This window comes from Pristiophorus japonicus, chromosome 24 (assembly GCF_044704955.1).
Source record: "Pristiophorus japonicus isolate sPriJap1 chromosome 24, sPriJap1.hap1, whole genome shotgun sequence".
In the NCBI taxonomy this organism is placed as follows: Eukaryota; Metazoa; Chordata; class Chondrichthyes; family Pristiophoridae; genus Pristiophorus; species Pristiophorus japonicus.
Genome location: NC_092000.1, coordinates 8,711,465 through 8,726,559, shown reverse-complemented (window position 1 = coordinate 8,726,559; position 15,095 = coordinate 8,711,465). Strand labels below are relative to the sequence as shown.

The 15,095-nt window shown below is 47.8% G+C and overlaps 1 protein-coding gene across 2 annotated transcripts in view; it reads left to right on the top strand.

Annotated features, from left to right (window-relative positions):
* The window catches only part of LOC139237914 (protein GPR108), a 59,851-nt gene extending 48,273 nt beyond the window's left edge, over window positions 1-11,578 (top strand). For both annotated transcript variants that reach the window (XM_070867206.1, XM_070867205.1), the window contains exons 15-18: window positions 4,400-4,449; window positions 5,521-5,604; window positions 7,101-7,222; window positions 9,480-11,578. In XM_070867206.1, the coding sequence (XP_070723307.1) occupies window positions 4,400-4,449; window positions 5,521-5,604; window positions 7,101-7,222; window positions 9,480-9,567 (344 nt within the window). In that variant the 3' untranslated portion in view covers window positions 9,568-11,578. The remainder of the gene's footprint in view (window positions 1-4,399; window positions 4,450-5,520; window positions 5,605-7,100; window positions 7,223-9,479) is intronic.
* The last annotated feature ends 3,517 nt before the right edge of the window (window positions 11,579-15,095 follow it).

Here is a 15,095-nt window from a genome sequence, read left to right as displayed (position 1 = left end):
CTCCCCTGTAGTTCAAAAATCTGTCTATCTCCGCCTTAAATATATTCAATGACCCAGCCTCCACAGCTCTCTGGGGCAGAGAATTCCAAAGATTTACAACCCTCTGAGAAGAAATTCCTCCTCATCTCCGTTTTAAATAGGCAACCCCTTATTCTGAGACTATGCTCCCTAGTTCTAGATTCCCCCACGAGGGGAAACAGCCTCTCTGCATCGACCCTGTCGAGCCCCCTCAGAACCTTATACATTTCAATAAGATCACCTCTCAGTCTTCTAAGCTCGAATGAGTACAGGCCCGACCTGCTCAACCTTTCTTCTTAAGACATAGAAACATAGAAAATAGGTGCAGGAGTAGGCCAATCAGCCCTTCTAGCCTGCACCGCCATTCAATGAGTTCATGGCTGAACATGCAACTTCAGTACCCCCTTCCTGCTTTCTCACCATACCCCTTGATCCCCCTAGTAGTAAGGACTTCATCTAACTCCCTTTTGAATATATTTAGTGAATTGGCCTCAACTACTTTCTGTGGCAGAGAATTCCACAGGTTCACCACTCTCTGGGTGAAGAAGTTTCTCCTCATCTCGGTCCTAAATGGCTTACCCCTTATCCTTAGACTGTGAGCCCTGGTTCTGGACTTCCCCAACATTGGGAACATTCTTCCTGCATCTAACCTGTCTGAACCCATCAGAATTTTAAACGTTTCTGAGGTCCCCTCATTCTTCTGAACTCCAGTGAATACAAGCCCAGTTGATCCAGTCTTTCTTGATAGGTCAGTCCCACCATCCCGGGAATCAGTCTGGTGAATCTTCGCTGCACTCCCTCAATAGCAAGAATGTCCTTCCTCAAGTTAGGAGACCAAAACTGTACACAATACTCCAGGTGTGGCCTCACCAAGGCCCCTGTACAACTGTAGCAACACCTCCCTGCCCCTGTACTCAAATCCCCTCGCTATGAAGGCCAACATGCCATTTGCTTTCTTAACCGCCTGCTGTACCTGCATGCCAACCTTCAATGACTGATGTACCATGACAGCCAGGTCTCGTTGCACCTCCCCTTTTCCTAATCTGTCACCATTCAGATAATAGTCTGTCTCTCTGTTTTTACCACCAAAGTGGATAACCTCACATTTATCCACATTATACTTCATCTGCCATGCATTTGCCCATTCACCTAACCTATCCAAGTCACTCTGCAGCCTCATAGCATCCTCCTCGCAGCTCACACTGCCACCCAACTTAGTGTCATCCGCAAATTTGGAGATACTACATTTAATCCCCTCGTCTAAATCATTAATGTACAAATCAGCCATGATCTTGTTAAATGGCGGAGCAGGCTCGAGGGGCTAGATGGCCTACTCCTGTTCCTAATTCTTATGTTCTTATTATGTTCTTACGGCTCAGGGGATCAAGGACCATGGAGAGAAAGCAGGAAATGGGTACTGAGGGAATGATCAGCCATGATCTTATTGAATGGCGGTGCAGGCTCGAAGGGCCGAATGGCCTACTCCACCTATTTTCTATGTTTCTATGTTTCTATGTAATATAAACAGAACCTTGCGATACCCCACTAGTCACTACCTGCCATTCTGAAAAGTACCCATTGACTCCTACTCTTTGCTTCCTGTCTGACAACCAGTTCTCAATCCACGTCAGCACACTACCCCCAATCCCATGTGCTTTAACTTTGCACATTAATCTCTTGTGTGGGACCTTGTCGAAAGCCTTCTAAAAGTCCAAATATACCACATCAACTGGTTCTCCCTTGTCCACTTTACTGGAAACATCCTCAAAAAATTCCAGAAGATTTGTCAAGCATGATATCCCTTTCACAAATCCATGCTGACTTGGACCTATCATGTCACCTCTTTCCAAATGCGCTGCTACGACATCCTTAATAATTGATTCCATCATTTTACCCACTATTGAGGTCAGGCTGACCGGTCTATAATTCCATGTTTTCTCTCTCCCTCCTTTTTTAAAAAGTGGGGTTACATTGGCTACCCTCCACTCGATAGGAACTGATCCAGAGTCAATGGAATGTTGGAAAATGACTGTCAATGCATCCACTATTTCCAAGGCCACCTCCTTAAGTACTCTGGGATGCAGTCCATCAGGCCCTGGGGATTTATCGGTCTTCAATCCCATCAATTTCCCCAACACAATTTCCCGACTAATAAAAATTTCCCTCAGTTCCTCCTCCTTACTAGACCCTCTGACCCCTTTTATATCCGGAAGGTTGTTTGTGTCCTCCTTAGTGAATACCGAACCAAAGTACTTGTTCAATTGGTCTGCCATTTCTTTGTTTCCCGTTATGACTTCCCCTGATTCTGACTGCAGGGGACCTACGTTTGTCTTTACTAACCTTTTTCTCTTTACATATCTATAGAAACTTTTGCAATCCGCCTTAATGTTCCCTGCAAGCTTCTTCTCGTACTCCATTTTCCCTGCCCTAATCAAACCCTTTGTCCTCCTCTGCTGAGTTCTAAATTTCTCCCAGTCCCTGGGTTCGCTGCTATTTCTGGCCAATTTGTATGCCACTTCCTTGGCTTTAATACTATCCCTGATTTCCCTAGATAGCCACGGTTGAGCCACCTTCCCTTTTTTATTTTTACGCCAGACAGGAATGTACAATTGTTGTAGTTCATCCATGCGGTCTCTAAATGTCTGCCATTGCCCATCCACAGTCAACCCCTTCAGTATCATTCGCCAATCTATCCTAGCCAATTCACGCCTCATACCTTCAAAGTTACCCTTCTTTAAGTTCTGGACCATGGTCTCTGAATTTACTGTTTCATTCTCCATCCTAATGCAGAATTCCACCATATTATGGTCACTCTTCCCCAAGGGGCCTCGCACAATGAGATTGCTAATTAATCCTCTCTCATTACACAACACCCAGTCTAAGATGGCCTCCCCCCTCGTTGGTTCCTAGACATATTGGTCTAGAAAACCATCCCTTATGCACTCCAGGAAATCCTCCTCCACCGTATTGCTTCCAGTTTGGTTAACCCAATCTATGTGCATACTAAAGTCACCCATTATAACTGCTGCACCTTTATTGCATGCACCCCTAATTTCATGTTTGATGCCCTCCCCAACATCACTACTACTGTTTGGAGGTCTGTACACAACTCCCACTAATGTTTTTTGCCCTTTGGTGTTCTGCAGCTCTACCCATATAGATTCCACATCATCCAAGCTAATTTCTTTCCTAACTATTGCATTAATCTCCTCTTTAACCAGCAATGCTACCCCACCTCCTTTTCCTTTTATTCTATCCTTCCTGAATGTTGAATACCCCTGGATGTTGAGTTCCCAGCCCTGATCATTCTGGAGCCACGTCTCCGTAATCCCAATCACATCATATTTGTTAACATCTATTTGCACAGTTAATTCATCCACCTTATTGTGGATACTCCTTGCATTAAGACGCAAAGCCTTCAGGCTTGTTTTTTTAACACCCTTTGTCCTTTTAGAATTTTGCTGTACAGTGGCCCTTTTTGTTCTTTGCCTTGAGTTTCTCTGCCCTCCACTTTTCCTCATCTCCTTTCTGTATTTTGCTTTTGCCTCCTTTTTGTTTCCCTCTGTCTCCCTGCATTGGTTCCCATCCCCCTGCCATATTAGTTTTTGCTAGTGCTGTTCCTCCCCAACAGCACTAGCAAACACTCCCCTAGGACATTGGTTCCGGTCCTGCCCAGGTGCAGACCGTCCGGTTTGTACTGGTCCCACCTCCCCCAGAACCGGTTCCAATGCCCCAGAAATTTGAATCCCTCCCTGCTGCACCACTGCTCAAGCCACGTATTCATCTGCGCTATCCTGCGATTCCTACTCTGACTAACACGTGGCACTGGTAGCAATCCCGAGATTACTACTTTTGAGGTCCTACTTTTTAATTTAGCTCCTAGCTCCTTAAATTTGTTTGGTAGGACCTCATCCCTTTTTTTTTTTACCTATGTCGTTGGTACCAATGTGCACCACGACAACTGGCTGTTCTCGCTCTCTTTTTAGAATGTCCTGCACCCGCTCCGAGACATCCTTGACCCTTGCACCAGGGAGGCAACATACCATCCTGGAGTCTCGGTTGCGGCCGCAGAAACGCCTATCTATTCCCCTCACCATTGAATCCCCTATCACTATCGCTCTCACACTCTTTTTCCTGCCCTCCTGTGCAACAGAGCCAGCCACGGTGTCATGAACTTGGCTGCTGCTCCCCTCCCCTGATGAGTCATCCCCCCTCAACAGCACTCAAAGACAACCCATTTCATCTCGGGAATCAATCTACTGAACCCCAATGGGAAATATGAGGAGTATTTTGCTGTATAGCTGCGAAAATCATAGAACTGGTGCAATGAAGTCTGGATTTTCATTATTAATTTACTTTCCCTCCTGATTTTTATCTGCAGCTGCAATGAATCTGGCTAAGTTGAAACTCTTCAGGCATTTTTATGTCATGGTAGGTACATGTACTGTGTTAACGTGTGGGATGCTGGGTATATGTGCTGTTAACGTGTGGGATGCTGGGTATATGTGCTGTTAACGTGTGGGATGCTGGGTATATGTGCTGTTAACGTGTGGGATGCTGGGTATATGTGCTGTTAACGTGTGGGATGCTGGATACATGTGCTGTTAACGTGTAGGATGCTGGGTATATGCGCTGTTAACGTGTGGGATGCTGGATATATGTGCTGTTAACGTGTGCGATGCTGGGTACATGTGCTGTTAACGTGTAGGATGCTGGGTATATGTGCTACGTGGGGCGAGTGTGGTTTTATGCATCGTATCCAGCAGTGCAAGGTGACCATTCTCAGATATAGGAGCAGTATTTAAGTCTCAGATGAACAGATATAGGTCAAGAGTGAAAGAACTGTTTGGCATCGGAGAGTTCATTCAGCCTTTTGGAGGCGGGTTTGGCAGTGCATGGGCGTGGCACTGCCATTTAGAATTTGCAGGGGTTGGTGAGGCTGGGAACATCCATAGATGAGGAATCATCAAAGGTAAACGGTGGGAAGTTGTTGGTTAGACTTAAGGGACAAGTCATTTTCCTGCTTTTATGGCTATCGACGGAGTTTCGAAGAAATCACTGAGGGGGATTGACAGGGTAGCTGCAGGGAGGATGTTTTCCCCCTGGCTGGAGAGTCGAGACCCAGGGGTCACAGTCTCGGGATAAGGGGTCAGTCATTTAGGATTGAGATGAGGAGAAATGTCTTCACTGAGGGTGGTTAATCTTTGGAATTCTCTGCCCCAGAGGACTATGGAGGCTCAGTCTTGGAGTATATTCAAGGCTGAGATCAATAGATTTTTGGACACTAAGGGAATCGAGGGGTTTGGATGAGAGAGTGCAGTTGAGGTGATCAGCCATAATCTTATTGAATGGCGGAGCAGGCTCGAGGGATCGTATGGCCTACTCCTGCTCTTATTTCTTGTGTTTTTATGCTGAGCGTTTGGGGGGTGCACAGATGGACCAGGGTAGTATGTGAATTCTAAGTTATTTTTTTGTTTCTAATAATTGTTTTTCTTTTCAAAGATTGTTTGCTACATATATTTCACCAGGATCATCGCTATTCTTCTTAAATTCACTGTCCCATTTCAATGGCAGTGGATGTATAATGTAAGTAAGATCTACTTGTCTCCTGGTTGAGATCAGCAGTGATTTGTGGGTTGTTGGTTATTTGTACTCAGGGGTGGGGGAAGTGCAACGATGGAATGGTGAAGTATGGCAGAGGTGGAGGAACGATATGAGGGGCAGTTTATCTCCCCAAGTGACTGGAGGTTGGGATTTTGGTGTCGAGCGTTGTAAGCGAGGTTAATGCAATGGCAATGTATCCATGACAAAACTGGAACAGCAGTTGTCGGTATTGGGCTCTAAAATAGTGCAACTATATGGAAATCACTGGTTTAAACTAAGGTTTTGACTTGTCAATTTTTTTACACTTTTTTGATTATCAATTTGTGTCCAAGGAACTTCCATCATGGCTTCCATGCGCTTGTTTTTTTGCCTGATTTTCTTGCTAAGGTAAACACCAAGACCGGCTCCAAGTATAAAGGGGATCAGCTTTGAGGATTACTGTTATTTTGTTAACTCTATGCCCGAGAGAAAAGCTGGTTAACAGCAACGTGCACTTGTATAGTGCCCCTTAACACAGAGAAACATCCCAGGAGGAATGGGGGAATCGATGATGATTACATCGGATGTACGACAGGCCATTCAGCCCAACCAGTCCAGGCCGGCATTTATGCTCCACTCGAGCCTCCTCCCGTCTTTCCTCATCTAACACTATCACCCTCGATTCCCTTCTCCCCCATATGCTTGTCCAGCCTCCCCTTAAATACATCGATACTATTCGCCTCAACCCCTCCCTGTGGCAGCGGGTGAAGAAGTTTCTCCTGAATTCCCCATTGGATTTCTGGGTGACGATCTTATATTGATAGCCTCGAGTTATGCTCTTCCCCACAAGTGGAAACACTCTCTCTGTTTCCACTCCATCAAAACCTTTCACAATTTTAAAGACCTGTTGGGTCACCCCACAGCCGCCTTTTTTCAAGAGAAAAGAGACCCAGCCTGTTCATCCTTTCCTAATATGTATACCCTTGCATTTCTGGTATCATCCTTGTAAATCTTCTCTGCACCCTCTCCAGTGCCCCCATATCCTTTTTATAATACAGCGATCAGAACTGTACGCAGTGCTCCAAGTGTGATTTAACCAAGGTTCGATACAGGTTTAGTATAACTTCCCTACTTTTCAATTCTATCCCTCTGGAAATAAACCCTAGTGCTTGGTTTGCTTATTTTTATGGCCTTAACCTGTGTCGCAACTTTTAGTGATTTGTGTATATAAGAAAAAGGAGCGATTAACCATACTTGTTATTTTGATCTAAGGGGTGGGGCTTGTTTTGTGGGCGGGGTAATTGTCGGCGGAGCCTGCTTCCAGCACAGGGTTTTTGAAACCGATTCACACGCGACGTAACTTGTGCTTGAGATTCCTCCCTCTCTTACGCTGCGCTGGCCGGTTTCTGGCGAATTGCACTGGTAAAACCACTGGAGACTCTCGTCCCTATTCTTCGGCCCTGTAATTTTGAGTGGTTTCCAATTTTAATTTCTCTTAGTTTCTGGTGGAGGTGTCAACGTTGGTGTTCTTTGTGCTGACTGGATACAAGTTTCGACCAGCCTCCAACAACCCCTACCTCCAGCTCTCACAGGACGATGAGGAAGTCACGATGGATGAAGTGTAAGTATCTGCTCACTCAGAAATTGTTGTCTACATCAGTAACAACAGCTGGTCACTCCACAATAAATGAGAAAAAATACACTATGTATAGAAACATAGAAAAAAGGTGCAGGAGCAGGCCATGCGGGCCTTCTTGCCTGCACCACCATTCAATATGATCATGGCTGATCATGCAACTTCAGTACCCCATTCCTGCTTTCTCTCCATACCCCTTGACCCCTTTAACCGTAAGGGCCACATCTCACTCCCTTTTGAATATATCTAATGAACTGGCCTCAACAACTTTCTGTGGTAGGGAATTCCACAGGTTCACAATTCTCTGAGTGAAGAAGTTTCTCCTCATCTCGGTCATAAATGGCTTACCCCTTATCCTTAGACTGTGACCCCTGGTTCTGGACTTCCCCAACATATTTTACACGAATGCACACCATGATAAATTTATAAGCTGGTTGGTTTCCTGTCGCTCATCAAAATGTAACCAGCTTTAAGCTCCAATAGCCCTCGACTCGTACTGTGTTCTCCTCTTTCCCTCCAGCACTTGTCCCACATTTTAACATTTCTTTAGATAAATGGTGAATCCTAATTACATTTTAAGAAAGCCCCAAGGTCTGGAATGTGCTGACTGAAAGGCCGCTGGAAGCAGATTCAACAGTAACTTTCAAATGGGAATTGGGTAAATACTTGAAAATGAAACATTTGCAGGCCTGTGGGGAAAGAGCACGGGGGAGTGGAACTAATCGGATTGCTCTTTCACAGAGCCGGCACAGGCACGATGGGCCGAATGGCCTCCTGTTCTATATGATTCACACACATGTGCCCAGGATGGCACGTTACTGCAGAGGCAGAAATGTATGAGTAACTATAGGTCAGTTTAATTCATTTTGTTTATGAACTTTATTCATGCAGGGAGCTATCGATTGTAATTTAATTTGTATGCGGCAGTATTTAAAAGTGGTGTATCCTTTAGTTTCTTAGAAATATCAATCCAGGTAAATTCCAAAGTTGTACATTCAGGGAAAGCCTTTCTAAAATGGTGACGAAAGTGTTCTTGTTAATTTGTGATTGGTTTTAAGGGGCACGTATAGTCCAAGAGGAGAAACCTCCGCTCAAAATGCACCCAAGCTCTGTCCTGGAGAGAAATGTCAGCAAACATATATGCCACCTTGCGGTTATCACACCAACCACGCTCAATGTGCCAGTCTTGGCAAGTGCCGGCAGCAACACCATCTGTCCCAACAGGGCTGGCACTCTGGATCTGTCTCTGAGCTAGTCTGGAGCTAGCCAACACAACTGAGTACGCAGCAGTGTACCCAGCTCGTAGCGTGCCACAACAAATATCTCCCAAATCCTTGACCGCTCAGGGGGTGCCAGTCCCCATTGTGGTGAACGGTGCCAGCCACGGGGGCAGATGGCTTCTTGATCCCCGGCAACACCGAGGAGGTAAGGGGTGACGCCAACAACTCAATCCTCATCCTGGTGTTGGGAAGGACACCGGGGATAACTCCCCGACTCTTCTTTGAAATAGTGCCATGGGATCGTTTACCTTCACCTGAGAGCAGGCGGGGCCTCGGTTTAACGTCACATCTGAAAGTGCGGCCTGGATCATCTGCTGGAGTTACTTTGTGTCTTAACAGTTCCATATTGGTATATTTGTACTGCTTTGACAAAAAAATGTGGCATAAAAGTCCTAATCTGTGGCTCAGTGGGCAGCACTCTCGCCTCTGAGTCAGAAGGTTGTGATTCAAGACCCATTCCAGGGACTTGAGCAGTACTGAGGGAGCGCTACACTGTCGGAGGTGCCGTACTGAGGGAGCGCCGTACTGTCGGAGGGGCAGTACTGAGGGAGTGCTGCCCCGTCTGCCCCCTCAGGTGGATGTAAAAGATCCCATGGCACTATTTCGAAGAAGAGCAGGGGAGTTCTCCCCGGTGTCCTGGGGCCAATATTTATCCCTCAATCAACATAACAAAAACAGATTATCTGGTCATTATCACATTGCTATGTGTGGGAGCTTGCTGTGCGCAAATTGGTTGCCGCATTTCCCACATTACAACAGTGACTACACTCCAAAAGTACGTCATTGGCTGAGACGTCTGGTGGTTGCTATATAAATGCAAGTTTTTCTTTAATATGACAGTTTTTTGTATATAGCAGTGTGAGCTGCAGACTGAGCCAAGGTCTGTGTAGTGACGTGACTCTGGCAGAACAGACAGATCATACGGTGGCATCAGCGACTTATCGATGTGCTTTTTTTACTAGACTGACTGAATCGGGTTTGCTGGAAGGCGTGACCAAAGTGAAGAAGACGAGCAACGGGAGAGAACAAATGCGGGATTCCTCGGTATGAAACCTGACCGCTTAGGATTGGCAGTTACCAAGGAAATGAGGCCGACTTGGGTCTGCACCTCGACATTGGGAGAAGGAACTGGTGCAGGAATTCTAAACATCTTAGTCAATGCTGGATTCCTGTTGCAATTCCAGTTATATAACTGTTAGAAAGCAAATAAATGTGACTGATTGATCTGTACATATGTAATACATATAAGATATATCTTTATATAACGCAGTACATTGGAGTATTCTCTCTCTCAAGCTTTATGACCAAACTGTTGGTGTAAGTGGAAAGCAGAGTTTTGACTCGGTGATGTGGCAGATAAACTTAATTTGCTGTTCGATGCAGTTTTCCTTTTAGGTTTTCATAGGGACCTCTCTGCTGCTGCTGTCCTTTTTCCAGAATGTCGTAGATGTTTTTTAACTGCAGGTCGCTCCACTTTGTGTCATACAGTCAACCGACCGGGGTGGAGGTGTGCGCGCCTTGTGGTGAAGAATAACATCTACGTAGCCTCTTCTTCGCCCGTGAAGGTTACAAAGCTCTTTGACCGGTTCGGAAGAACCACGGGTCGCATCTCGTCAATCTCCAGCCGAAACTGTGGAGAGCCTGAACTGGAACACAACATCGCGCTGTGCGGGCCTGCACTTAATTTGTAGCTATCGTGCAGCAAGTATTGGAGAAAGCAATCCAGAACACATTGGGCCACTTTTGGTGATATTTTACCTGCATCTAATAACGTTTATTTCTATTGATGTGACATGTTATCCTTTTTTGTTGGAGGGGTGTGGGGGATGGGGAAAGGAGCTTTAAAAGTCCAACTTCCTAAATAATTATCATCGCTGGAGAGAGGGCGGAAATTTATTCACTGAATTCCAAACGCAGAGGAGAGGTCCCTTTCCTTACAATCCCTCAGGTACTTGCGTACAGAATGCAAGCACACTTCGGAAGTGGCGCTAACTCGGTTTTACTCCTGATCCTCCAGCGCCTTGTTCAAAGATGACCCATCTTGTAACATATTTTCCTTTCTGCAGTGACTTCAGTGCAGTACTATGGCGAACTTCTGATTTGCGTTTCCTGTTTTAGCGAGGGTTTTGAGTGCTTGCATCTGGCAAGTGTGGTGAGGGAATGATAACTTGTATAAAAATTTATGTTTATAAGAAAATTGTATGTGGGTATAAATATTTATGTAATGATTTTCTAACAGCCTTGTGTAGAATTTATATTTAAGAAAAAAGCATTTATGCTTTTAAATTTACATTCCCAGTGCTCAAATTATGGGATTCTTGAAGAATTGTTCAAATCAATTTTATTTTTTATTTTGGTTTTTCTTCCCGGGCCCATCCTCCATCACCTCGCATGCTCTCTCGCGCGTCCTCTCGTTCTCTCTCTCTCTCTCTCTCTGGCGCGCGCCCCCTCTCGCCCTCTGGCACGCGCTCTCGCTCTCTAACACTGAATGTTGTTGGGCTACGGTTCCTTGGGAACTTTCCAAGTGACTTTCCTTGTGTGAAGTTAGGTAGTGACTGTGGGGTAGCATGTTTGACCTTCTTGGGGGAGGGGAGCAACATCACCATGGAGCCAGATCCTGTTCTCGCTAAACGTCAACACGAGTGCCTTTTCCAGCAATACATCTCGATGGTTACCTGTTGACCTAGATAACCTCGTCTCTGGCTGGCAATCTCAGACAGCACAGTGGCATTGCTATACCCTGCGTCTTATACCCAAATGGAGCTATGATGTCCTCATGGTACAATTTACTGTGTAACAGCCAACCCAGACTTGTAGAGATAATGTAAAAGCAATAATCAATGGCATAGTTTTCTATAGTTTCTAACTCAGCCCATTGTACATAATTGTTTTAGAATTTGGAACCAGTTACAATTATATTCTTTTTGGAGTCCCAGAATTGTGAGACACCTGCTGTGTATTTATTTCCTCCATATAAATAAGTTTGTTTTTTAAATGATTCACTGTTGCTTTAACTTGGTTTTAATTTTAACAGAAAATAAAACTCTGCTGTGTGTCACTGGATCCAAGACTCTGTTGTTGCTGCTGTATCACTTGGAGCCTCACTTGGAGAAAGGAAAAGGGCCAGTGTGGCTTTGAAGCTGTCTCGAGGCCGGGTGTTAAGAGTTTCAACTTAGTCCGGTGCAAAACCTGCGAGATGGATCATCCTCCCGTTCTTAAAAACTGCACGGTTTTCATCCCGTTGATTCCAATGGAAAGGAGCACCTATAGGCAGTTCCTATAACAGGCGGTGGAATTGCAGCCCCAGTTTTACACCGGAGTGTCAGCCGGGGCTCAATGGGCAGCACACTCACATTTGAGTCAGAAGATTGTGTGTTCGAGTCACAATCCAGAGACTTGAGATCATAAATCTAGGCTGACACTCCCAGTGTAGTGCTGAGGGAGCGCTGTCACTGTTGTAATGTGGGAAACGCGGCAGCCAATTTGGGCACAGCAAGCTCCCACAAGCAGCAATGTGATGACGACCAGATAATCTGTTTTTGTGAAGGTTAAATATTGGCCCCAGGACACCGGGGATACCTCCCCTGCTCTTCGAAGCTTTTACGTCCACCTGGGAGAGCAGATGGGGCCTCGACTTAACGTCTCATCTGAAAGACGGCACCTCCGACAGTGCGGTGCTCCCTCAGCACTGCACTGGGGGAGTGTCAGCTTTGAGTTTCGTGCTCAAGTTCCTGGAGTGGGACTTGAACCCACAACCTTCTGACTCCGAGATGAGGATGCTACCCACTGAGCCACGGTTGACATTGTAAAGAGGAGATAAGTCCATATTTCGGGAGTGGATGTCCATTGGAGCTGCTTGCGCTGGGTGACTGATCTGTTTATACAAAGTTTTGAAGCTGCTGAAGTAATGAGCTGCTCTAATTAAAGACAGTTTGCACAAAAGATAATTGATCGTTGATTGATGAGCAGTTCCATTGTGAGTGGCAGATCTGTGGCCTTATCTGCCTTGATAATGATGAGTTGTAACTAAGCTTCAGACTGTGCGGAGCGTTGCGACATAATCATATCTTGTGGAACTTTCCCGACAGCAGAGGCTGCAGTCACTCCAGCCATTTTCAGTCCCATTGAAGTGCGTGCGCATTGTTGATTCATTTCTAGAAGTGGCAGGCGAGCTATGGGGGGTGCAGCACTGAGTTAGCGGGGCACAGTTTCATTTCCATCATGGTCATCTGCCGGAGTCGATCGCCCGTCCAGAGCCTGGCCGGGTTTCATCCCATTCTTCTCCACGCAAGAGTTGTGCTGCGCTCGCGACCATGGGGAATGGTTGAGGCAAATAGCATAGATGCATTTAAGGGGAAGCTAGATAAACACATGAGGGCGAAAGGAATAGAAGGATGTGCTGATGGGGTGAGATGAAGAGGGGTGGGAGGAGGCTGGTGTGGAGCATAAACACTGCATGGAGCCATTGGGCCGAATGGGCTGTTTCTGTGCTGTACATTCTATGTACACTACCACTTCAGTGTGATTTATGTGCTGTGTTCAGTTATGTTTTGTCCATTAACCTTTCCACATCTTTCAACTGTGCTGCCTTTTATATTTCAATAGTTGGATTTGCATATGGAACCTTGAAAGTTCTCGGATGGAAGTGATGTTTGCAAACCACTTAAGTTCGCCTTGATGGCTCATGATGCAGCGCCCCCCCCCCCCCCCCCACTGTGTTGTTGACCTGCAATGCACTTCTTTCTTTACATCCTTTTATTTGGTTCTGGCTGCTCAGTTCGAGCTTCAAGTATCTCTGTCTCTCTCGCTCTTCCCCCCTCTGTCTCTCTCGCTCTTCCCCCCTCTGTCTCTCTCGCTCTTCCCCCCTCTGTCTCTCTCGCTCTTCCCCCCCTGTCTCTCTCGCTCTTCCCCCCCCTGTCTCTCTCGCTCTTCCCCCCCCTGTCTCTCTCGCTCTTCCCCCCCTTGTCTCTCTCGCTCTTCCCCCCCCCTGTCTCTCTCGCTCTTCCCCCCCCTGTCTCTCTCGCTCTTCCCCCCCCTGTCTCTCTCGCTCTTCCCCCCTCTGTCTCTCTCGCTCTTCCCCCCTCTGTCTCTCTCGCTCTTCCCCCCTCTGTCTCTCTCGCTCTTCCCCCCTCTGTCTCTCTCGCTCTTCCCCCCTCTGTCTCTCTCGCTCTTCCCCCCTCTGTCTCTCTCGCTCTTCCCCCCTCTGTCTCTCTCGCTCTTCCCCCCTCTGTCTCTCTCGCTCTTCCCCCCTCTGTCTCTCTCGCTCTTCCCCCCTCTGTCTCTCTCGCTCTTCCCCCCCCTGTCTCTCTCGCTCTTCCCCCCCCTGTCTCTCTCGCTCTTCCCCCCCCTGTCTCTCTCGCTCTTCCCCCCCCTGTCTCTCTCGCTCTTCCCCCCCCTGTCTCTCTCGCTCTTCCCCCCCCTGTCTCTCTCGCTCTTCCCCCCTCTGTCTCTCTCGCTCTTCCCCCCTCTGTCTCTCTCGCTCTTCCCCCCTCTGTCTCTCTCGCTCTTCCCCCCTCTGTCTCTCTCGCTCTTCCCCCCTCTGTCTCTCTCGCTCTTCCCCCCTCTGTCTCTCTCGCTCTTCCCCCCTCTGTCTCTCTCGCTCTTCCCCCCTCTGTCTCTCTCGCTCTTCCCCCCTCTGTCTCTCTCGCTCTTCCCCCCTCTGTCTCTCTCGCTCTTCCCCCCTCTGTCTCTCTCGCTCTTCCCCCCTCTGTCTCTCTCGCTCTTCCCCCCTCTGTCTCTCTCGCTCTTCCCCCCTCTGTCTCTCTCGCTCTTCCCCCCTCTGTCTCTCTCGCTCTTCCCCCCTCTGTCTCTCTCGCTCTTCCCCCCTCTGTCTCTCTCGCTCTTCCCCCCTCTGTCTCTCTCGCTCTTCCCCCCTCTGTCTCTCTCGCTCTTCCCCCCTCTGTCTCTCTCGCTCTTCCCCCCTCTGTCTCTCTCGCTCTTCCCCCCTCTGTCTCTCTCGCTCTTCCCCCCTCTGTCTCTCTCGCTCTTCCCCCCTCTGTCTCTCTCGCTCTTCCCCCCTCTGTCTCTCTCGCTCTTCCCCCCTCTGTCTCTCTCGCTCTTCCCCCCTCTGTCTCTCTCGCTCTTCCCCCCTCTGTCTCTCTCGCTCTTCCCCCCTCTGTCTCTCTCGCTCTTCCCCCCTCTGTCTCTCTCGCTCTTCCCCCCTCTGTCTCTCTCGCTCTTCCCCCCTCTGTCTCTCTCGCTCTTCCCCCCTCTGTCTCTCTCGCTCTTCCCCCCTCTGTCTCTCTCGCTCTTCCCCCCTCTGTCTCTCTCGCTCTTCCCCCCTCTGTCTCTCTCGCTCTTCCCCCCTCTGTCTCTCTCGCTCTTCCCCCCTCTGTCTCTCTCGCTCTTCCCCCCTCTGTCTCTCTCGCTCTTCCCCCCTCTGTCTCTCTCGCTCTTCCCCCCTCTGTCTCTCTCGCTCTTCCCCCCTCTGTCTCTCTCGCTCTTCCCCCCTCTGTCTCTCTCGCTCTTCCCCCCTCTGTCTCTCTCGCTCTTCCCCCCTCTGTCTCTCTCGCTCTTCCCCCCTCTGTCTCTCTCGCTCTTCCCCCCTCTGTCTCTCTCGCTCTTCCCCCCTCTGTCTC